The sequence below is a fragment of the Pseudonaja textilis genome, chromosome 2 (genome assembly GCF_049901715.1).
Source record: "Pseudonaja textilis isolate UNSWEBS1 chromosome 2, rPseTex1.2, whole genome shotgun sequence".
Classification (NCBI taxonomy): Eukaryota; Metazoa; Chordata; class Lepidosauria; order Squamata; family Elapidae; genus Pseudonaja; species Pseudonaja textilis.
Window position 1 is genome coordinate 55,158,641 of NC_141991.1, and position 23,993 is coordinate 55,182,633.

The 23,993-nt window shown below is 40.3% G+C and overlaps 1 protein-coding gene across 2 annotated transcripts in view; it reads right to left on the reverse strand.

The window, feature by feature from the left end:
- The window catches only part of SYN2 (synapsin II), a 131,366-nt gene that overhangs the window by 13,611 nt on the left and 93,762 nt on the right, over nucleotides 1–23,993 (reverse strand). For both annotated transcript variants that reach the window (XR_015741645.1, XM_026724304.2), the window contains exons 6-10: nucleotides 19,755–19,817; nucleotides 18,829–18,971; nucleotides 11,289–11,363; nucleotides 8,944–9,046; nucleotides 3,971–4,120 (exon numbers count right to left, since the gene is read on the reverse strand). Coding sequence is in view for 1 of the 2 variants with exons in the window: in XM_026724304.2 (XP_026580089.2) it covers nucleotides 3,971–4,120; nucleotides 8,944–9,046; nucleotides 11,289–11,363; nucleotides 18,829–18,971; nucleotides 19,755–19,817 (534 nt within the window). In the remaining variant the exon portion in view is untranslated. The remainder of the gene's footprint in view (nucleotides 1–3,970; nucleotides 4,121–8,943; nucleotides 9,047–11,288; nucleotides 11,364–18,828; nucleotides 18,972–19,754; nucleotides 19,818–23,993) is intronic.

Here is a 23,993-nt window from a genome sequence, read left to right on the forward strand (position 1 = left end):
AAAATATGCAGTAATCTTAACCATCTCTGCATAAGAAAAGTACTGCCTTTGGACATTTTTCAGGTGTCCAGAGATCATACACAAATAATAGTGAATTGGTTGAAATGCATATTATGAGATGACCATTGTTCTGTAATTTCATACATAAAAGTGAAAAACTAAACATCTAGAAAAAGTGCTTTTATATCAAGTTCAGCAATAACAAACACTGAAATATTACTAAATAACAATATCTCCATCTGCTGGTACAGAAACCAACAAACACTGAGTTGGAAAATTGCCACGTGCTAAGTAATTCAACAATAGTTTTTTCCTTGTATTCTTTGATGGTGTAATTCTTCCAATGAGTTTTGGCTTCTGATAATTTTTTTATCAAATACAAAAATCTCCAGCTTTGTAAGTATAAAGCTGGGATCAACAACAGTAAGCCTAAGGGCACCAGCGTGCCCACAGAAGTTTCTCTGGGGCCCTCATGGTTCACTGCTCACCTGACATTTTGTTTTGGAACTGATCACACCAACTTAACAGCCATTTTTGAGTAGTGAGATTCTCCTAGGGCAGCTGCCAGTGCTTATGACTTGCTGCCAAATTCCAGATTAGCACCTACTTCTATTTTACACATATGCTTCCTCTTCTTGAAGGTCTTTTCATTTTGGCTGCAAGTTTGGGGGACTCCTGCTATAAACACTGCCTAACTTTCTGTATTTTGCATCCAGCAAGAGTTTGTGGCATTATCCTTCTTCCTTTCTTTCTTCTGCCAGCAAGCTTTGGAAGAATACCTTTTTGAATGTATTACCAGTTCAATGTATTTCCAGTAATATGTGGCTTAAATAGCTTACTCTCTTTCTGGATATTCTATCAGTAGAGTCCTTAGAAATTCAAAACCTTAAAACTTTTGATAAATATTCAGCTCATTTAACAAAGTATTAATTTAATTTGGATTTTCTTTCTTTCTCATAGTCAGTACAGTATTTGCTGTAGGATAATTGTTTCTGCATAATCTGGTTCATCTGTGATCTTCACTTTTATTTTAGTGATACTGTCTCTGTTGGGGAATTTGATAAAATTGTTTTAATGCTGTTATCACCTCCTCTAACCAAGCAGTTTTCAATAAGGATGAGAACCTCACAAAGAAAAAGATTCTGCCCTTCTGTATCATTTTCCCACATGAATGCAAAAGGTACTGGGCTCTTAAAAAGTGGTCCGCGCATTCCCGATATACCCGGAAAGGTAGCCAAGAAAAAATGTGACTGATGCTCATAGCCCCTATATAATTTCTTTTTTTTTTTATAGTTATAACTGGATCTGTTTTTTATGCTTTTCAGTGTTTTCAATGCTTTAGGGTAGCCTGCGGGCCTTCTATGATCAAAAATTAAAAGGATACATTAGTCCTTGATTCATATAGTTCTAGCATACAAATGTGGAAGCAGCAAAGATGGAGGAGGAACAGCTAAACTCACAGCAGAGCTACCAGAAATGACTTTGTGGTGACTGAGCGGAAGATACTGAAGTCCTGCAGCCAGGGCTTAGCAGGGCTTGTAACAAATACATTGTCCAAACAGTTGTCTAAATTCTTCATATAACAATTTTATAATGCAAAGTTATTGATGTTTTGGATATACTTAAAGTCATATATTCTAACTGCACTTTGGCTGCGTTACTAAAATTTATCTTAAAGTCTTTGCTCAATCTCATTAAAAATATGAATTAACTTGCTTTCAGTAGAGATGAGCATTTCCCAGAAGATGGTGCTACACTCTTAGTGGGGAGGAGTGTGTGTGGGTTGGGGAAGGTAAATTAAGCTGACCTGATATATTTTAGACCAACAAAAACAGAATGAATATATTTATACTGTGAAATCACCTAATCACCTAATGAGCGTATGTGAGCATAAACATGTTAATATAATAATATATTATATATATATATAATATATATAATATATATATGGCATTCAGCTTTGTTCGGGTATTTTCCCACGTCATAGTAGTTGTGCTTTTAAAGTTGTAGCAACGTTTCGGCAGAATCTCATCTGCCATCATCAGGCTTCTGTACAGAAGCGTTCTGCTGAAATGTTGCTACAACTTTAAAAGCACAACTACTATGACGTGGGAAAATACCCGAACAAAGCTGAATGCCCTACATGTAAGTACCCGCGAAAACTTAAGAAAACACACACACACACACACACACACACACACATATATAGACATAGACCAAAAACTATCTATTTGAGCATGATCTTAAAATTTGAAAATCCAGTCTTTGCAGTTATCTATATATTTTAAACACATTATTCTGCACCCATAGATAGTTCCAAATGTTCTATAAAATATTTATAATTTAAAATCCCTTTTGGATCTTTTTTGTTTTATTGTTTTATTTATGAATGTACATGTGTTTGTGTCTGTATAAGAGAGAGAATATATGCATATAAGTATTTGCATTATATATTACTATTACACGTTCATATTATTCAGATTGCTAATTTTATCTTCTTGCTGCATATGTGTAGCTTGAGCAAGGCTTTTAGCATAGTGTGATTTAATATTTTCTTTTACCCAATTATCTGGTCTGATTGTACTTTCTATAACTACTCTGATGCCAATCGTTTGTGATACATAATCTAAATGAGTATTTCAGCTTCTAGAAGCTTGAAAAACAATTCAGAAAGTTTTTACCTCCTCAATGGTGTCTCAGAATTTCCACATTCATTGTTTTGCCTGTTACGCAAGGTAACAATCTTGGTGTTGGTAACATTAATTGTTAATATCTCCACATCGTAATAATTGTGATAGCTATGGTCTAGTAATAGTGATCCCAATGCTCTTCTAAGACCCACTGATATCAAGAGCAAAATTATTGCATCATTAGCATTCAGTGCTACACTAATATGATTTGAGGGATTGCTTCTCCCTGATTATATCTATCCATCTATCTGACTTGGCCTTTTCTGCTGTGGTACCAGCTTTATGGAGCACCCCTCCCCCACAAAGTGAGATTGATTGCATCCCTGTCGATTTTCTGAAAGTCCTTTAAAATCTGGTTATGCTGTTAGGCTACAGGAACCCAGGGGACAGGTGAGGTACTTAGCTCTATTACTATTGACAACTGCTGCTCTTTCTTACATTTTAATTGTGATTTAAAAAAATGTTAGTTTTTATATATTAATTGTTTTATATGGGCAGCCATGTATATTTGATGAATGAATGAATGAGCCCACTACTCAAGTAAGGGAATTTATGTTACTTAAAACCTACTAAGTATTTTTCCCTAAGGAAAATAGTATCACCTACCAAGAAACTGAATTCATGTTCATGACCTAACATCTCCTCACTGCAGTAAGATAGACATGTTTATTACTTACGGGTAAGCAGTTCTGTCTTTTTGAACTTCAGAATAAATGACTAGTCAGCATAGTCAATTATGATCTTCTGGTCAGGTTTTGTGTCATGAATGAAAACCATCAACAGCTAGGAATGTTTAACTTTTTTGAAGACTGACTTGAAGATACAAATGTACAGAGTTATTAGTGTATGCTCAATTACAATTTGATAATATTTTTGTCAATTAAAGCTATTTTGGGCCTGAGAAAGACAAAAAGCATAGCCAGTAAATATTTATTTCAAATAAATAGAAAAATATAGAGACGCAAACATACATACTGATATAGTCACCTAAAATAGGGTGTACGGAGCTGTTTATGTCACAAGGCCTTGAGAGGAAAATGAGCAGAAGCAAATAAAAGATGATTATAGGTTATATTGTCCCAGTTAACTAACGAACAACAGACACATACTGTATCCTGAAAGTTTACTTTTAAAGTTATTGCTTCACTTTCAACTGATCTCTATTTGGATATCCAAGGAATTATCCACATAATATCCCAGATCAAAATGCTCAGATTGTTCTTGATATTTCCTACTAAAATGTCTTTTTCTGTGCTTAGACATGAGTCAGCATTCCTTACCTGAGGTTGCTGAGTAGCAGTTGGTTTCTGAGGAGATGGTATAGGTGTTTTAGATAAAAGTTGGTTCATTCTGCTTACAACAAGCTCAGTTATAAGCTGTTTGTCTTCAGCCTGGTGCTCACCAATCAAAGGTGTTGCAGAACCCATAACCTAGAAGAGATAAAAACTAGTTAGCTAAAGAAAGGTAGTAACTTTTAATGCTGTGTTCCACTCCACTATGATTATCATTTATTTTGAACTGCATGGAAAAAATAGTTAAAAATAAAGGATAGCAAAACATTTTAGATTTTAAAAAATTCTCCTTAACAAGGCTTAGGCACCTAGGCTTATTAGAAAGGTTGAAAAGGAATGCTTTGTTTTATTTTTTTATGAGAAGAAACCTGAACTAGAATTTATTAAAAGTGGACAATTCTAGTTTGGAAAATATATTTGTTAGACTGGAGTGCAGATATTGCAATGGCTTGATTGCTGCGTGAAGATGTGCAGAAAGTTTGCAGACCCAATACTACAATGTTCCAACAACAGATCATTTTTGAAATGCAGATAATATGCATTAGCTGTGCATCCAACATATATAACCAATGGCTATGCACTAATATAGCTCTATACATTGACCAATGGTTACCATTATGTGCTTGAGGAAATCTGGAGAAAGAAAGCCCATAATGCCAGGCATGGTCAAATCAAAGTTTTACATTCCTGCAAAACACTTAGTAAAAACCAGCCTAGAAAATAGATATCTAAAACTTTAATACAGTTTTTAGAAAACATTTGCTAAACATACCATGGCTTAATTCTAGGAGTGTGCCTGAACTATTTTGGCACAGTAGCTTTATCTGCACAGTGAACTGTATTAAAAAGCATCAATTATTCATGCAGGCTCCTTATTCATTCATTCCATAAAATTATTATTTGTCAATATCAAGTTTGTATTTTTAATAATGTAAGATATTTTCTTGCAACATTATTTCTATTTACTGTAGAACCAGTTTCATGCTGGATATATAGAAAAGGTGTCTTTTTTCAATCAAGTATGAAATGGCTTTATTTGCTCAAAGATATTTGACAATGATCTGTTTTATTATATTTGCCCTCTGAAATGATTCTAGTATTTCCAGGATGAATAATACCTTAAAACATTTTTTTTATTTAATAAACAAATGCTTGTGAAAGACATATACAATATTCACCAATTGAGTGATTAATCATACCTGAATGATAGAACTAGAAAGTAGTGAACTATCAGGCTAACCAGCAGATCAGAAATCTACTATGTACTTTGTTGCCTCTACCACAAATGAAAAACAGATTGAAGATAAAACAGTTGCGTCCCCACAAAGCTGAATGACATGAACCACATTTCATTTTTTTAAACACCCCCCCCCCAAAAAACACATTAACAAAGGAAAAAGCCACATGTTTTGTTAATGGGATACATTGGTTGATAAAAACCGTATTATGTAATATTGTAATGTAACTGTATTAGTGTAGTAAACTATACATATACTACATTGTTTTAAACAAAAAAGCAGTTTATTTATTTATTTAGTTTTACTTTTTTCCCCTCCTAATCAGAACTGACAAAAGCCAACAAAGCTCTTGAACAATATTTTTTAAGTTTAGAAACCTAAATAAATAATAACAATTATAATTCCTAACCATATGCTTGATAACTGTGAAAGAATTTTTCAAATCTAGACAAGCAGGATTGAACTTTGTGGTAAAATCATAATTCTGATGCTATCAATTTACTTGGGATAAATTTAGGCCAACAGATTTGTCTGTTACTCTCATCTAAAATCTTTTTTAACAAGTAGTAATAAATGGGTACTTTCCAAGTTTTGCTAAGAAGCTTTTATTTTAAAAGCCAATTCCACAATATTACATATGATGACTGTTTACCATTACCATTAAGAAAGCATTCAATATTGCCTTTTCAGAAAATTATACATTATAAAATAAATTGTTATAAAATTTATTGGATAACAATGTTTTCAGGTTTGCAATTTATATTTTACACACTGAGGATATTATTTCATATGCATACTTTTACAATCTTTTTTCGGAAGGGCTTTTCCTTTTAGACCTCAAAAGAGAAAAAAAGATAAATTTTTTTTTGGTAATTTCTATGCATTTTGTCAGGAAACCCAGATCTGTGGCTTGGGTAGTGATCTTTGCCTAGAAAGGACAAAGTTTACAGTTAGAAAAAGTACACTGCTCAAAAAAATAAAGGGAACACAAAAATAAGACATCCTAGATCTGAATGAATGAAATATTCTTATTAAATACTTTGTTTATTACATAGTTGAATGTGCTGACAACAAAATCACACAAAAATTATCAATGGAAATCAAATTTAGCAACCCATGGAGGTCTGGATTTGGAGTTACACTCAAAATTAAAGTGGAAAAAAACACTACAGGCTGATCCAACTTTGATGTAAAGTCCTTCAAACAAGTCAAAATGAGACTCAGTAGTGTCTGTGGCCTCCACGTGCCTGTATGACCTCCCTACAATGCCTGGGCATGCTCCTGAGGGATCTCTTCCCACACCTGGACTAAAGCATCCCCCAACTCCTGGACAGTCTGTGGTGCAACGTGGCATTGGTAGATGGAGCAAGACATGATGTCCCAGATGTGCTCAATTGGATTCAGGTCTGGGGAACAGGTGGGCCAGTTCATAGCATCAATGCCTTTGTCTTGCAGGAACTGCTGACACACTCCAGCCACATGAGGTCTAGCATTGTCTTGCATTAGGAGGAACCCAAGGCCAACCGCACCAGCATATGGTCTCACAAGGGGTCTGAGGATCTCATCTCGGTACCTAATGGCAGTCAGGCTACCTCTGGTGAGCACATGGAGGGCTGTGCAGCCCCCTAAAGAAATGCCACCCCACACCATTACTGACCCACTGCCAAACCGGTCATGCTGGAGGATGTTGCAGGCAGCAGAATGTTCTCCACAGCATCTCCAGACCCTGTCACGTCTGTCACATGCTCAGTATGAACCTGCTTTCATCTGTGAAGAGCACAGGGCGCCAGTGGCGAATTTGCCAATCTTCGTGTTCTCTGGCAAATGCCAAATGTCCTGCATGGTGTTGGGCTGTAAGCCCAACCCCCACCTGTGGACATCGGGCTCTCATACCACCCTCATGGAGTCTGTTTCTGGCCATTTGAGCAACCACATGCACATTTGTGGCCTGCTGGAAGTCATTTTGCAGGGCTCTGGCAGTGCTCCTCCTGTCCCTCCTTGCACAAAGGTGGAGGTAGCAGTCCTGATGCTGGGTTGTTGCCCTCCTATAGCCTCCTCCATGTCTCCTGATGTACTGGCCTATCTCCTGGTAGTGCCTCCATGCTCTGGACACTATGCTGACAGACACAGCAAACCTTCTTGCCACAGCTCGCGTTGATGTGCCATCCTGGATGAGCTGAACTACCTGAGCCACTTGTGTGGGTTGTAGACTCCATCTCATGCTACCACTAGAGTGAAAGCACCGCCAGCATTCAAAAGTGACCAAACCATCAGCCAGAAGGCATAGGAACTGAGAAGTGGTCTGTGGTCACCACCTGCAGAACCACTATTGGGGATTTCTTGCTAACTGCCTATGCTTTCCACCTGTTGTCTATTTCATTTGCACCACAGCATGTGAAATTGTCAATCAGTGTTGCTACCTAAGTGGACAGTTTGATTTCACAGAAGTGTGATTGACTTGGAGTTATATTGTGTTGTTTAAGTGTTCCCTTTATTTTTTTCAGCAGTGTATATTTTCATTTGCTCAAAGTCAAAAGTCTGGTCAAATTAAGTCGGATTTTGCCTTTGCTAAACACGTGTCAGCATTTTAAGAAAGAACTTTTAGGATTTAGTTTTATTGTTGCAGGATATAATAATACATATTTGACAGTCTGCAAGAATTTCCTTCTACATTCATCCATCCATCCATCCATCCATCCATCCATCCATCCATCCATTCATCTATCCATCCATTCATCACATTTCTATGCTGTCCTTTTGACCTGACTTTTATGTCATGCAGAATTTAGAATTTTGGGTCTCTTTCCCATGCTCCTTGTTTTCCCAAAAGATTAAAATATTATTTATCTCTTTTATCTGCTAACAGCTTTTGAATACCTTTATCAACTTTATCTCTATTTTCCTCAGTAGATAGATTTATCAAGGTTACATTATCCTAGTTTATTGGTTAAACAATCCTCAACAATTAGTGTTTTCTATGAATGAAACAACATTTAATCTATAAACCACTAGAGGCAGATATTTAACTGACCTGAGTAGCATATATCAATATTTAGCACAGGAAAGTATATTTTGTATCTTTAAAGGATATATAACTATATTTGCAATTTTCCATTTCATGAAATGTATATATATTTTTTGTTTGGAAAGATAACCCATAAATCTTGTACCCAAAGGACTCAGGGACAATTTGCTTAAAAATATGGAAATATTTTGATATTTGGCCTAAGAGTGTATGTTTAGAACCAACTCATGATATGATTGTGCTTTCCCATGATATGTAGCTTTCTTGAATATATGTAGCTTTCTTGAACTATCTGAATTTTAGCATTCTAAACTACCTATTTTCCCAAAGAAAGAGGTGTGTGTGTGTGTGTGTGTGTGTGTGTGTGTGTGTGTATGTATGTATGTTTGTATCTAGAGAGAGAAAGCGAGGGGAGGGGAGAGAGCGGGAGATGTGAATTCTACCATTTCAATGTTTTAGAAATATTTTAAGATCAGGCTTTTTTCCAACTCTGGGTTTAGGGTGAACTATTTCCTGGATGTTATTTATGTGATTTTCTCCAAATTATCATTATTCTTTCTTTTTTAAAATGTTACATTATTTTTAAAAAATTGCAAGCTGCCCAGCGCCTTTTTGGAATCAGGAGACCTCAAAATCCAAGATATAAATACTTAATTAAAAAATAACAGCAATGACAGAGAAAAACAGACTTATTGTACCTCAAAAATATAATCCTTTCCATCCTTCCCATGGACTGCTTTGACAGCACATATATCCAAGCCACCAAACATCTCAGAACAGCTATCAATCCAGAGCTTGTATCTAAAATTTGAAGACAAGTTCCTATTAGCTTAAAAACACAATTTGGTCTTAACAGCAATTCAGCTAAATTGGATTCAGAATATTTTTTTTGTATCCCATTCTTAAAAGTTCAACATAGAGCAGTATTTGGAATATGATATATTTAAGTTGTCATATATTTATAATATACAAATGATCCAGTGAAGCAGCTACAACGTATCTATTTTTGGCATCAAAATGCATTATCATAAAGTTCTGAGATTTCCCATTAGAATATTCAAGAGAGCTTAATATGAGTGAATTAGATCTGGGGAAAATGTATATCATGCTATGTTTCTTATTATTATACATTTTTCATTTTTAAACTACATTTCTTTTAATATCATCAATACACAAGTGTTTTCTTAGCTTTGCGTATAAAAAATGTCTCTACAAAGGTAATTTATAGAAGCCCATGTATCAGGAACAATCTTCATGTATGCTTATGTAGTCAAAGAGACATCTGCTACCTTGTGTTGTTCGCAGTGCAAGTAATGCAAGCCTTGTGTTCCATAGGCCACGTGGGTGGCACCGCCTTGTATTCCCACGCAGTCTGGATTAATTGCTTTGTGGGGTGCTTTGGGGATGACATTTCTCTGCAGACCACCAAAATTTTCTCGTGGACCACCAGTGGTGTCCAGCCCACTGGTTGGCGACCACTGTTCTAAAGCACAATTAGATGGGTGAACCAATCTCATATCTTCAGTAGTTACTCAAATGAAAAACTAGACTCATGGAGGAACTTAATATTTTACACTGTAGTCTAAAAAACAACAGTCCAAGTGAGGAGATAATCAAATGGATTAACTTCAGCTAGTGAAAGAATTTTATCAAAGATTCGTTTTGTCAGCAGTAGAAATCAGTTTTCCATATGGTCTTGCATATATCTCCCAATCAGCTCCCAATCAGCTGGATTCTTGATAAAAGTGTGAATGGGCTGGACATGATATTTCAGATTTTTTAAGATAGTTTTTCATGTAAGCCTAGGTTGAGAAGTTTGATGAGGTAGGCAGAATATCATGGCTCCAGGTTTTGTTACATTTTTCTATGATATGGAAAGTTTGCACTGGATGAGGATTAGATGGAGTGAACCCCAAATTAGACAAGATGTCCTGTTAAGACTTGGAATTGAAAGAACAGGGTGGTGGGCTGAATAATCACAAGATGTTTGGAGATAAAGAGATGTTTGGGACAAAACCTGTAGGAATGGAACCAGTAACTGAGCTCCCCATGTATCTCATCTGTGCAGATCTGTGTTCCCAACCATCAGTTTGCTGAAGTTTAATGGAAACTTCCAGCACAAATTAGAAAATTACATTTCCACCCATATGAGCCTGACGTTTGTGGCTGCTGATCCCACCTGGTACTGCTTTATGGTTCTCAATTCATCTGAATCTGTCTCCAGAGTAGAATTTATGAATCAGGGAAAGTGACACTATCCTGAGAGTTGTTTTCCTTTTGGATTTATGCCTGTACATAAGAGCTTGTTAGAGGACTGTCTTCAAACAGCTTGACTCTTCTGGTCATAGAGTTATTTGGCAAATAAACACAATCAAATATTTGGGAAATATGTTCTGAGATAACTAGGCATGTAACGAGCTGCTGCTTTTTTCATTCTCTTCTTTTTGGAGAATTTATTAGGTGAGATTTCTTTAACCTGGACTAGACATCTGCCTGAAAGGCTAACTGGGGAAGAATTTTTGGGCTCATAAATGCCTGAATGCTATTTTGGGTTAGAATTGTTACTCTTCCTTCACAGAATTTATTGAGTTTTTATGTTCACATGATACTCTGGCCCCATTAGGATAACAGTGTCATGCAAATCTAGGCATAATTTTATGCTTCAGTGGAAAAAAAACCCAAGTGATTTTGTAGCATGCATGCTGAGAATTTTTTTTTAAATAACAACGTTAAAAAATAAATAGCATCTATTCTATGCCATGAAACTTCTCTTCTCCAGAAGAGGTGCTTTGGAACACGTGGCCCAAAACACCTTTTTGAATTGCTAAAGCTACCACAACTACTTCATATTTAAGTTGTTAGTTCTGAAGATGCTCCTGAAAATCTCTGCATGTACATGTTTCTGAAGTGGTCCTACCATTTCTACAGTTTCCATGGGTTCTGATTTCAGTAGAAACTAAAAATTACAAAAAGAAAAAGCTAAAAACGGAGAAAATAAAAACAAAAACTCTTGAGTAAACAATTTACAGGAAGACTTATTTACCTGTCTGTCATAGCAATTTGTTCTAACATTGCAGATCCAGTGTTTGTCTTCCAATTTCCAGATATAGAAGTTCTCCTGTGGAGAAATAGAAAAGTTCAAAAAGCATGCATGTCTTTTCAATTTAATTTTGTTATTAACTGTTCATTTATTAGGAAAAAATGCTTCCCAATACAAGTGTGAAATATAAAATAAAAAAAGATCCTGAATAAACAAAAATATGGAATTTGATTTGATCAAGAAAGAAGATACTGAAAAAGAGCATTGGGCTTGTCTGAAACACATCTTCTCGTACAGGAGGAGAATCCAAAGCGTGGGCTGTCTCCTGCTTCCTTGCTTAAAGATGGAGTCAATCAAAGTTTAGTCCAGCCCCCTTTCCACTGCACATGCCCAGTTTTTGATGAAGGCTGATGATTGACTTGGAGAGTTCTTTGGTGCTTGTTCTTGACCATTCCGGGCTTGGGACTAACTATCTAGGGTGGGATTTGGATTCTCCTCCCGTACAACTAGAAGATGCATTTCAGGTAAGCCCAATGCTCTTTCTCAATTGTACGGGTTGGAGAATCCAAAGCGTGGGATGTACCCAAGCTAATTGTCCTAAGAGTGGGACAACTCCTTGTTCCGAGCCCCCATCTCTATGTGAACTCTTTGTAGCACTCTTCTTCCAAAGGATGCTTCCACTGATGCAAATGTATCCAGTTTATAATTTCTGATGAATGGAGATGGCGATGACCATGTTGCTGCCCTACAGATCTCTTCAATCAAGGCCTGTGTGTTCCATGCCGCTGATGTGGCTGCATTCCTGGTTGAATGTGCCATTATGTTACCCGGCAATTGCAATGATTGGCTTTCGTAAGCTTTTGTGATACATGTCTCGATCCATGGTAGATGGTGAAACCCTTTGTCCCAACGAATTCAGTCTAAATTCATAATTCAGTATCTTCCGTTTTTTTAATGGGCCTTGTTCTCTTAATATAAATGCGTATAGCTCTCCTAACATCCAAGGAGTGCCACTTCCTTTCTTGGCTATGGACTGGTTCTGGGCAGAAGTCTGGTAGTACTAACTCTTGTACGCTATGGAACATAGAATTGATCTTTGGGATAAAGGTCGGGTCTAATCTTAATACTACCCTATTCAGGTGAACTATACAGAGGTACTCCCTCACGGATAATGCTGCCACCCCTGAAATTCTTCTGGCTGATGTAATGGCTATTAGGAAGGCCACCTTAAGGGTGAGTGAAGGTAGTCCTACTGACCTCAGTGGTTCAAAGGGCTCAGTCATGAGTGCCCTTAGCACCCTTGTCAAGTCCCAAGTAGGGTACCTGTGTATCACTGGTGGCTTTAGATTGGTTGCTCCCCTGATAAATGTGCAGATTAGGGGGTGTCGTGAGAGGGACTCCGAGGTCCCGCAACCCAACACTGAAGCTATCACCGCTACCTGCCTCCTTATGGTGTTAGGGGTTAAGCCCTTCTCTAGGCCTTCCTGGAGAAAATCCAGCACTTGCATAACTAACACTGTGGTTGGATCTATTTGTTTCTTGGAACACCAGGTTCCAAATGTTCTCCAAGTAGCATCATAAATTCTGTTGGTTGATGGTCTCCTGGATGCCTGGAGTGTCTGTATTACCTTGTCTGAGCACTCTAAATGCTTTAGAGTGGTCTTCTTTAGTGTGGTCCTCTCAAGTGCCATACGGTTAGTTGCAGCCATTGTTGCTCTGGGTGTTGTATGGCTCCCTGACTCAGTTCTACCTTGTCTGGGGGAATTCTCCATGGTCTGGATACCGACAGATCTACCAGATCCGCAAACCAAGACCTCCTGGGCCAGTGAGGCGCTACCATTAAGACCTACGCCCCCTCTTCTATCACTTTCTTGATTACCCTTGGTATCAAGGGGAGTGGGGGAAATGCGTAGAGCAAAACCCTTGGCCATGCTTCTCGGAGCGCATTGGTTCCTTCTGCTCCCTGTGTTGGGAATCTCGAGTAGAACCTTGGGAGTTGTGCATTTGCTGGCATCGCAAACAGGTCCAGGACTGCTCTCCCGAATCTGTGCGACAGTTCCCTGAACAGATCCGTGTGTAGGCCCCACTCTGAGTGGTTGACCATTGTGCTGCTGAGCCAATCTGCCTGAATGTTTTCCACTCCCAATATGTGTTCTGCCCTGATTGATAGAAGGTGTGCCTCCACCCAGTGGCCCAATCGCTCTGCTTCTTGCATGAGCACTAGGGAGTGAGTACCCCCTGCCTGTTGATATGAGCCTTGGTGGTCATGTTGTCTGTCAGAATCAACACATGCTGTCCCACTATCACTGGCCTGAAGGCCCTTAGAGCCAGGTGAGATGCCCTGAACTCCAACCAGTTGATGTTGTTCTTGAGGTCTGACTGAGACCACTGACCTTGTGTAATCTGGCTCTAACAGTGGGCTCCCCAGCCTACTAAACTTGCATAGTCAGTCGGGTGGGTTCCTTGAACGCACATCCCTTCATCACTGCGGGTGATCTCCACCACTAGAGTGACTGCTTCACTTGGGGGGGGGGGCGTGCTCGTACCTTGGTTCCTGTATTGGCCTTGCCTGTTCTCTGGTAAGGTAATAGGAACCACTGCAATGTCCTTGCGTGCAGCCTGGCCCAAGGTACTATCAAGATGCATGATATCATCTTCCCTAGTATTTGTGACAGCAAGTCCAGGGACACCCCCAGAGCTGTGCCCACTTGATTTATTGATGACCTTATGTGTCCTGCCTTTCCTGTGACAGGTAAACCTCGCAGGAGTTGGTATCTATTACAGCTCCTAAGTGTTGTAATTGCCTGGTCAGTTCTAAATGGCTCTTTTCAAAATTCACTGAAAAGCCATGCTCTTTGTAATGTCTGTATCGTGGTTTCTAGATCGCTCTGTGTTCTTAGAGTTGACGTTGACTGTGTTAATATGTCGTCTAAGTAGCATTGGACCCATATGGCCTTTGTCCTGAGGAAGGCTGCTACTGCTGCCAGGACCTTGGTGAAAGTCCTCAGCGCTGAGGACAGACCGAATGGTAGAGCCCTGTACTGGTTGTGTCTCCTTGTGTAACAAAACCGCAGGAACTTCCAATGCCTCCTGGTAATAGGTATGTGTAGGTAAGCATCTGTGAGGTCTATTGATGTCAGGACATCCCCCTCCCGTATGCTCCCTAGTATAGCTTGCAGGGACTGCATCTTGAATCTCCTGTATACTATGTGCCTGTTTAGTAATTTGAAATCCAAAATTGGTCTCCACTTTCCCAATGCCTTCTGCACAACAAACAGGTTTGAATAGAACCCTTGTCCCTGTTCGTTCTCTGATACCAGTTGTACCGCCCGAATGTCCAGCAGATGTTGAACTGCTGTTTCCATAATTACCCTTTTGGTTCCGTCCCTTGGCGTCGGGCATCTTCTGAATGAGCTCATGGGTATGGAATTGAATTCCAGAACTAGGCCTTTTTAAAATGTGTCTAGGACCCACTTGTCTGTTGTAGTCAATGCCCATCGGTTGGTGAATAGGAGCGGCCTCCTGCCGATGGGCGCCTTGTTCCGGCCGTCACTTTGTATGCCGGAAGGCCCTGCCAGTCGAACTCTGGAAGGGGCGCCTTCCCTGGGACCGTTGTCCACTCCTATCTCTAAATCCTGACCTATCTGGATGTCTAGTAGGGGTCTGTGTGTACTGTCTCTGTATGTATGGGGAGTGGCTGAAGCCACCCCCCGAGATAGGAAAGGGCTGTTGCCGTGTATATGGAGAAGGTTACCTATCTGCCTGACCAAGTTTCCTGGGTAAGACCTTCCTCTTGTCCTTGGTTTCAATCAGTAATGGCTCAATGGTCTCGCTGAAAAGTTTGTCCCCTTTAACTGGAGCTGATGCCAGTTTCCATTTATGTTTCAGATCTGCCTGCCAGTGGCAGAGCCAAACAAGTCACCTTGCAACCACTGAAGCTGTAATGGCCTTAGTTGCGTACTTGACCCCATTAAGTGTGGTGTCTGCTATGAACTCTGTTGCAGCAGTTATTTTGTTGAAATCCTGTTGCAATCGAAGATTGCCAGGTGGCATCCTTTTCTGCATCTGTTCAATCTATATTAGGACTGCTTTGCTAACAAATGATGCCATGGATGTTGCCTTTACTGCCCATGCCATGGCCTGGTGAACTTTTTGTAGGGTCTGTTCGGTTTTCTTATCCTCCCCTTTTAGACAATCCTCAGATTCGTTAGCCAACACTGTAGCAGAAGTGGAGGCTACCACAGGGCTGTCTATTGTGGGAAATGGGAATAGGTCTGCTAGTTCCGCATGATAAAATTTCCTCTCATTCCCCCCTGGCATTGGGAAAATAACTGGTCTGTCCAACTGACCTTCCACCACTTCCCTGAACAATTCAGATGAAGGTATGGATTCACTTTCAACCTTGGTTCTAACAAAAAATCTATCTTTGGGATCAGATGGTTCTAACTCAGACCCTTCTGTCCCTGTGATTCTCCCCAGGCCTGTTGCTATCTTTGCCTTCCTCAGCAGCATCTTAAACAGTTGGTGATGAAATAGACCTGTGAACATTGGAGTTTCTGGTTCATTAATTTCCTCATCTGAGAAAGCTGACTCCCATATTCTTCCTATCTTGAAACAGAGGCCTCACTGTGAGTGTCTGATCTACTGGAACTGTCTCCCTGGAAGCCCAGTTCCTCCCTTACTCCTCCTGCTCAAGTAGAATGATGATGAGCATCCTGTCTCCTTTCATTATGTATCAGGCTAGGTCTGTTACCCTGACGGTCCCTGAATTCTGCCATCATTTCTTTCATCATAGCCCTCATTTCCTCTTTAAAAGACTGTTCCCTGACTTCTGATGCTGTGGAGGAAGAGCTAGACTCTGTTGAAAATCTCTTTCTTTTGGGGGAGGGCCCTTCATTGCATGCCTGAGAGCATTGTCTTTCCGATTCACTCAATCCTTCGTTCACACAAAGAACAGGCTGAAAAAGCTGATCTTCAGCACCCTCTAGTGTTGTGCTCCTTTCCTGATACTTCGTTTTCATTGGTTTGCCTATTGGAGAATGGGGATTTCCATTCTTCTCCGCCTTCTTTTCCACCCTTGGGAAGCATTTCTGAATGGCCCTTTGTCTACTTAATGCCTCCCTCTCATCTGCCTTGGACACCCCACTGAGAGGCCTTTCTGAAGCTCTCCCAGCCTCTTTGGGTTCCTTTCTGCTTTGCTCTTTACTCAAACTGGGGGTAAGGGATTCCTGTTCCTCTAGGCTTGCCTCTGTTTCAGAAAATTCAGCCATAGTCTTTCCCTTTGGCTTTTGCCGATAGAGTACACTCAGACCAGCTTGAGCATGGACTCTAGCCTCCCTTTCTCCTGGGTAGGCTTGTGTGACTGTGTTGGAAGCTTGCTCAGCCTAAGACTGAGTTTGCCCCCAATTAAAGAGAGTGCTGGAGGCTTCTGCGGCTTCTGGTTTGTTTAACGAAGGCTCTGGGAAAGTTGAGTTAATTTGCCCTCCTTATTTGCTAGCCGATCAAGAGCCCGCCTCCTCTTACTGAGGCTGCTGCCGCTTATTCTCTTAACACCAAACAGCTATGTGGGCTTTCCCGTCTTGGGATGAAGTCCCAGCTCTTTCACTTACTCATGGTTTGCTGACTTTCACTCTTTCTCTTGTCTCTCTTTTTTTCTCAAAGAATCCAAAGCGTTGATCCTATATTTTCTATCTTTCTTTCTGAGCACTCTCTCCTCGTGACCTCTTTGCATGAAGACGGAGTCAGAAACTGGGCATGCACAGTGGAAAGGGGGCTGGACTAAACTTTGATTGACTCTGTCTTTAAGCAAGGAAGCAGGAGACAGCCCATGCTTTGGATTCTCTGACCCGTAAAACTGAGAAAATAGCTTTCTGCATTGAATAAACTTTCAGTTGTTTCAACAACACAGAGGATCAGCTTAAGAATTTATGTTCAGGGAAGCCATGTTAAAAGAGATAGCATTCCTGCTCAACTTAAATAGATATCTGGATATGACAGATGGCATATTTTCTCTTAAATATTCTCTTTACAATTTTCTTAATTGTCACTGTGTCAATAATTATATAATTTCATAAAATATATATTAATCAATACACCATGAGATCTGAATCTTTAACCAGTATTATAAGTAAAACCTTTGTGCTTCTGTACTGTATTTTTATGGAAAAATTATATTTCAGACAAGTAGATAGTTTCCTATATGTTTATTTTATTTTTTCTTTATGTACACATATGTACTAAAGACAAATTCCTTGTGTGTCCAATCACACTTGGCCAATAAAGAATTCTATTCTATTCTATTCTATTCTATTCTATTCTATTCATTCTATTCTATTCTATTCTATTCTATTCTATTCTATTCTATTCTATATATGTGCTTTTGTGGTGTTAACTTTTTACACTGTGTCACTTCCTTGAAATATACTAATAATGCAATGCCCACATGTATAAATCTTTAAATATTACAAGAGCTTTGAAATTGGGAATTTCCAACCACTTGTAATTTAGTTAACTGGACACATTAATTAATTATCCTATAAACAACAGAAGATTGCAGTACTAGAGATTTTGAAAACAGCATGGAAGCTGTCAAGGCAGCTTATATTTCTCTGCCACCTCTTAAATTAATCGGTCTGTGTTTGTGCTAAAATCACAAGAGAGAGAGAGAGAGAGAGAGAGAGAGAGAGACTGAGACTTTTGAGTTCATACAAGGAAAGCAAAAGAAGCAGCAGAAATCTTTCTTTCTCTCCCCTAAACTCCGCCAGAAATTAGCCTTTGCCGGTGCAGCCTCTTGGAGCAGGATACCTTGCAGGGTCCCAAAGACTCATTTCTGGTGGAGTTTGGGGGAGAGAAAGAAAGACTTTTGCTGTTTTCCATGCATGCAGCCAAAAGCAGAAGAAGAAAGAAGCGGAAAAAAGCAGCCCGGTGGCTAGGCCAGATGCGTGGGGTGTGTGGGGCAAGTTCCCCCCTCCGCCCTTTCCCCCTCCCCTCACTAACTTGTGTTGTTCACAATGCAAGTGATGCAAGCCTTGTGTTCCCACAGGCCATGTGGGTGGCGCAGTCTTGTGTTCCCATGCAGCTTGGATTAATTGCATTGGGGGGTGCTTTGGGGGTGACATTTCTCTGCGACCACCAAAATTTTCTTGCAAACAACCAGTGGTCCCCAGCCCACTGGTTGGCGACCACTGCTTTATGGCATGTTATTACCAGTAGCTGAATACTACTGAAATTCATTTGGATTTTTTAAAATTAACTACAACATAAATTTGAAAAATATGAAATACATAAATAAAATACTGGAAATAATATTAAATAATTTTTCATGTTAGTCCAGAATGCCTCTTGTTTCCACTCTATTTTAATATATTTGTTTGAAAAGGGAAAGATTCAGTTCATATTTAGATCTATTATTAGAATTGATGATTGTCAGTACTGCTAAAGAAAACAGATTACCTACCTTTCCCAAAACATAGTAAATAATGTTAATTCAATCTCAAGATGGAAGAACAACAATATGATACAATCCCAGAATCTATTTGCTCACATGTAGGCTTTATAGTTGTTTCCAATCTTTTGGATCCTGATGTCATATTTGGAGTCTATGTAGGGTTCAGTGGTAGCATAGGTCTGGGTAAGGGCTACCACACTGGCTATATCCTGAAAATCATAATGGTTGTCTACTTTGACCTGTTTTCAACATTCAGAGGCATTTCGCATATAGAAAGAAAAAGAAAAGAATAAGCAAGAATTAAATTTCTCAAAAAAATGGACACAGTGTTTCCAAGCAAAATAGATTTTTAAGAGAAATACATTACTAGCCATTCTTAACTATCAATAACAGTTGATGCTTAACAGTTAGGATAGTTAATTATCTGTCTGCATCAGTTTCCTCCAACTTCCACATTTGTCAATCATCCACAGACAGGAATTGATTGAGGCTATAACACAATGCAACCCATCTCGAGAGCAGCAGGTTGGAAAAGTCTTTTACATATAATTTTTCAGACAGATTAAATATTCTGAGTAAAATGAAGACATTCCTGTATATCCTGTCATATGTAGGAGAGTTCACGATATTCCATAAATAAAATTACCCTGAAAAACAATTTTGATAAATTTGCCCCAAAGTAAAATCAATGGGCTGGGACCTGGCAAATTGTAGAACTAATATACAATTTATGAAATCTTTTTACTTTTGAAACAAAGCATTGTCTTCAAATAATTTTTACTCTTTAAAATATCTTTTAGCTTATTATTTGAGTTTTATGAGTTTTTAAACTTGTGCTCAAGAGACTAACATACAGCATATACCTAAAATTAAGCAAATACTATGTGACAGACACCATATCACAAAAAATCATAATAAGTTTTAATCTATTTTGTTAGAGAGTTTGAATTAAGCAATATTTGCATAACCATCTTCTAGAAAATGTTATCTTTTTCCAAGCTATATAAATAAAGCATGATCACCTTTCCCATGCCTGAATGAGCATGTCCAATTTTCACAACAACAGGAAATGTTGGCAATGTCAGCTGGGTAAAAGAAAAAGAAAGAAAGAAAAGAGGGAGAGAGAGAGAGAGAGAGAGAGAGAGAGAGAGAAAGAAAGAAAGAAAGAAAGAAAGAAAGAAAGAAAGAAAGAAAGAAAGAAAGAAAGAAAGAAAGAAAGAAAGAAGAATTAAAAGTTACACAAACCAATGGATAATTTATTATCAAGTTCATGTTTCTCCATAGATAAACAAGTTACATTAGAAGCCTTTTGAAATGCCACATATTCTTCAAAGTACCTGAGGGCAGCTCAAGAAATTATACTTATTTATCAGAAGTGTTTGAATGATTCATCTTTCTTTTAAACTTCAACAAGCATTTTGGAAGGCTTAAGATATTTGAGCTAACTAATCTATATGCTTATTTACTCCATTTTATTTATTGTTAAATTTAATGAATGAAATGATAATAATTTGTAGAATATGATATGAATTTTATAGGTGTGTATTATGTTTAGTACAGAGAAAATGTGATTTCTTCTCTTTCTTTTAGACACAGTCACAATCTTAAACTAAATTACTGCTGCTTGCTGAATGATCTTAGTGTATTTATGTAATTACCAATTATGCAGTTATGATACATATGAAAGAAATCTTGCCATTCACAAATGTTAGTTTGTATAATCAGCATAATGATGTGATGAAAAATATATAGACAGCAAAAGATCATGAACTAGAAGTAAAAATAAGCTTCGTGTTAACGCATTGGGTTTTAGCACACTGTTTACTCAGATAATGTATGAAATGGAAAATCTGATTTACAGTATACCACACGCGCACAATTTTGCTAAATATTCCAGAATTGATTATTATTCTAAAGCAGGGGTGTCAAACTGGATTTCTTCAGGGGCTGGATCAGCATTGTAGTTCTCCACGGGCTATCAGGAAGGGAGGGGTAGGGAGTGGAGGAGACAGGATGGATGCTCCCTGCAGCACCCTGCTGGCCAAAACAGGTAGGGAGCGAGACGGGGTGCACACTGCCTCCCTGCGCCTCATTTTTACCTTCCCTGGCCTTCAGCACTCTGCCAGCCAAAAACGGATCATGCAGAGGCCTCCAGAGGCCTCCGTGGAGCCTGTTTTTGCCCGACAGATTGCTGCAGCAGACAGGGGAAGCCAAAAACAGGCTTTGGGCCCCCCCATTTGGCCAGTTTTGACTTGCAGAGACACCACTGGCTGGTCCTTTGATATTTCCAGGTGTGTCCCATGGACCAGATTTAAGCACCCCAAAGGCTGGATCCGGCCCACGGGCTTTGAGTTTGATACCCCTATTCTAAAGTGCTTTCCCAACCATTGCTGACAATGACTTGTAATTAAAGTAACATTTCTTCTGATATAAGACATCTCTCATGTTTCACCAATAATGTGCTTTTGGCTTAAAGAAAAGAAAAACAGTTCATATGTCAGGAACCTTAAAAGTTACTTAAGATAAGTATTGTTATGTCCTGAGGACTCAAGGAGTTCTCACTCAGGTCCACTCACTTTGTGTGGGCGATATTCCCCCATTCCCATTGGTTGGTTCTCCCCAGCAGCCAGCTATAAAAGCAGGCTGCGGGGTCCAACTGGTTGCTGATTGCTGCGAGCCAGTTCCAGGCTTGGCAAGCACGGTCAGCCCTTTATTTGTAAAATAAAGTACTGTTGCACTCATGCTCTGGTTCAGCCTCTCATTGCTCAAACTTAACACTGGCGACGAGGATGGGATGGCTACCAGATGCACCTTGCAACCGCTGAGTCACTAGCCACCGATCCGCAGCCCAGAGAGAGCGATCGGCTGGCGATAAGGGAAACGCTGATCCGCAGCCAGAGAGAGCGGTCAGCTAACAAAACGAGCGATCAAAAAGAGCAAACGCAGATCCGCAGCCAGAGAAAGCGGTCTGAGTCAAAAGTTAGAAGCGTCTGTAGCCGCTTGTTAGCCCCACTACGGGAAAGTGAAGCGCTGCGAGCCGCAGCCGCTTCTGCATTTGGCGCAAATTCAAACGGGTGTCATTTGAATTTTGAGCCAGTAGGAATCACAGCACAGCGCTGTAGAGAGTCACTAACGCCCACTTTTTGGCGCGAATCTAGACACCTCCAACGGCTAGCAGCCAACGTGGTAACCCAGAGAAAGAAAGAGAGGTTAGCAAAAACCTCTCCAGAGCTGATATCACTGGTAACTCACAGCGCTCGTAGTCCCAGAGAGATTTTTTCCACAGGTAGCCCAGCCGTTTCCAGCACCATGAGTTCCAACCCAGTATTCCCAGCGTTTAAACCAGACGAAGAGAAGTGGGAGTCGATAAGAACCGTTTCAATCATTACATCGATGCGGTCGGCCTGGCGGATGCGGGAGAGCATCGGAAAAATCCTATTTCCTAATCTACTGCGGAGCCACCGTTTACGATACCGCCGCAGCACTCGTAGCGCCGAGAGAATTAAAAACGCTCCGTGGTCCGAGTTGCTTGAGATCCTCACTAACCACTACGCTCCCAGGCCTTCACAAATCGCCAGGAGGTTCACGTTCCGTATGAGGAAGCAATCAAGTAAGGAGACCATCAATCAATTATGGCCGCCCTCAGAACAGCAGCCCTGCACTGCGGGTTTGGAACATACCTGGAGGACATGCTCCTCGATCAATTAGTTTGTGGGGTCAAGGATCTCAACCTACAGAGGCGACTGCTAGCTAAAAAGACCTCAACCTTGCGCAAGCAGTAGAGGAGGCCCTAGCAGCCGAGCTAGCAACGAACTCAGCCACCGAAATTCAGGGCCCAAGTGCCAAGCTAGCATCGCTCCCAGTCCATTCCGAAGAGGTGGAAGCGGAGGAAGCCCACAACGATGAGAACGATGTCCATTGCCTCACCAATGACAGACGGTCGCAGGTAGGGGCCAAACAAGAATACACCGGTCCACCCAAGCACATCACGCTGTGCCTAGCCTGTGGGGGATCACATCAAAGGCCCACCTGCAAGTTTAAAGGAGCCGCTTTGCAACAACTGCCATAAGAGGGGCACATTGCAGAGTCTGCCAAGCCCCCAAAGCGCTGCACACAGACCCCCGTCCTCGCACTCGGGACCACAGAGGCAAGTATTAAACTGTCGCACGCACCGCCTTGCCAGGCGTACTGGCCACACTGTTAGTAAAATTTCTCTCTCCGTTTCCCTAGAAGGTAAACCGTGCACATGGAGGTTGACACAGGGTCAGCGCTCTCAATAATCTCGTGGAACACCCTCAAGAGACTCCACCCCAGCCTATCTACTACCCGGCTTCAGAGATGCCAGTTCGGTCTGAAGGACTACCAGGGAAGGCCATTCCCGTGATCGGCAGAGGCAAGTTCTTTGTCAGTTTTAGAGCTTTTAAAGGCCACCTACCTCTAGTGGTAGTTAACGGCAATCTACCCACCTTATTGGGGCTCGATTGGTTTCCCCACCTCGGCCTAGGGTTAACAGGAGTCCATGCTGTCTCAACCTCAGACACTGACTCCTTATTCGCTGACTACGCAGATGTGTTCAGCGAGGAGCTGGGGTGTTATAATGGAACCCCCATCTCGCTCACCGTTGACCCCCAGGCAGTCCCAATCAGATTAAAACCACGTAGAGTTCCATTTGCTATTCGACCAAAACTAGACGCTGAATTGGATAAACTACTAAAACAAGGGGTCATTGAGCCAACAGATTTCGCCAAGTGGGAGATGCCCATTGTCACACCCTCAAAAAAGATGGTAGCCTGAGAATTTGCTCGGACTACAAGACAACAATCAATAAATATTTACAAGTTAGCGCCTACCCTGTGCCCGTCATTCAGCACTTATTGCACACATTCGAACCGGGCAATATTTTTGCTAAATTGGACATGTCTCAAGCATATCAACAGTTCCCTGTTGATAACCAAACAGCGGAACTTCAGACCATCATCACTCACAGGGGTGCCTTCCGATGCAAGCGTCTCCCAATTTGGCGTAAGTGTTGCCCCGGGTATTTTTCAGTCCCTCATGGAGCGGATTTTACAGGGCCTCCCTGGTGTAGTACCCTACTTGACGACATCTTGGTCTCGGCCAGGGACAGACCCCAACTCTTCCAGAGAGTGCGAGCAGTGTTAGAGAGGTTCAGACAGCATGGCCTCAAGTTAAAAAAGAAAAATGCGCCATTGCCACTAGACAGGTGGACTTTCTGGGTTATAAAATTGACGCCCTGGCAT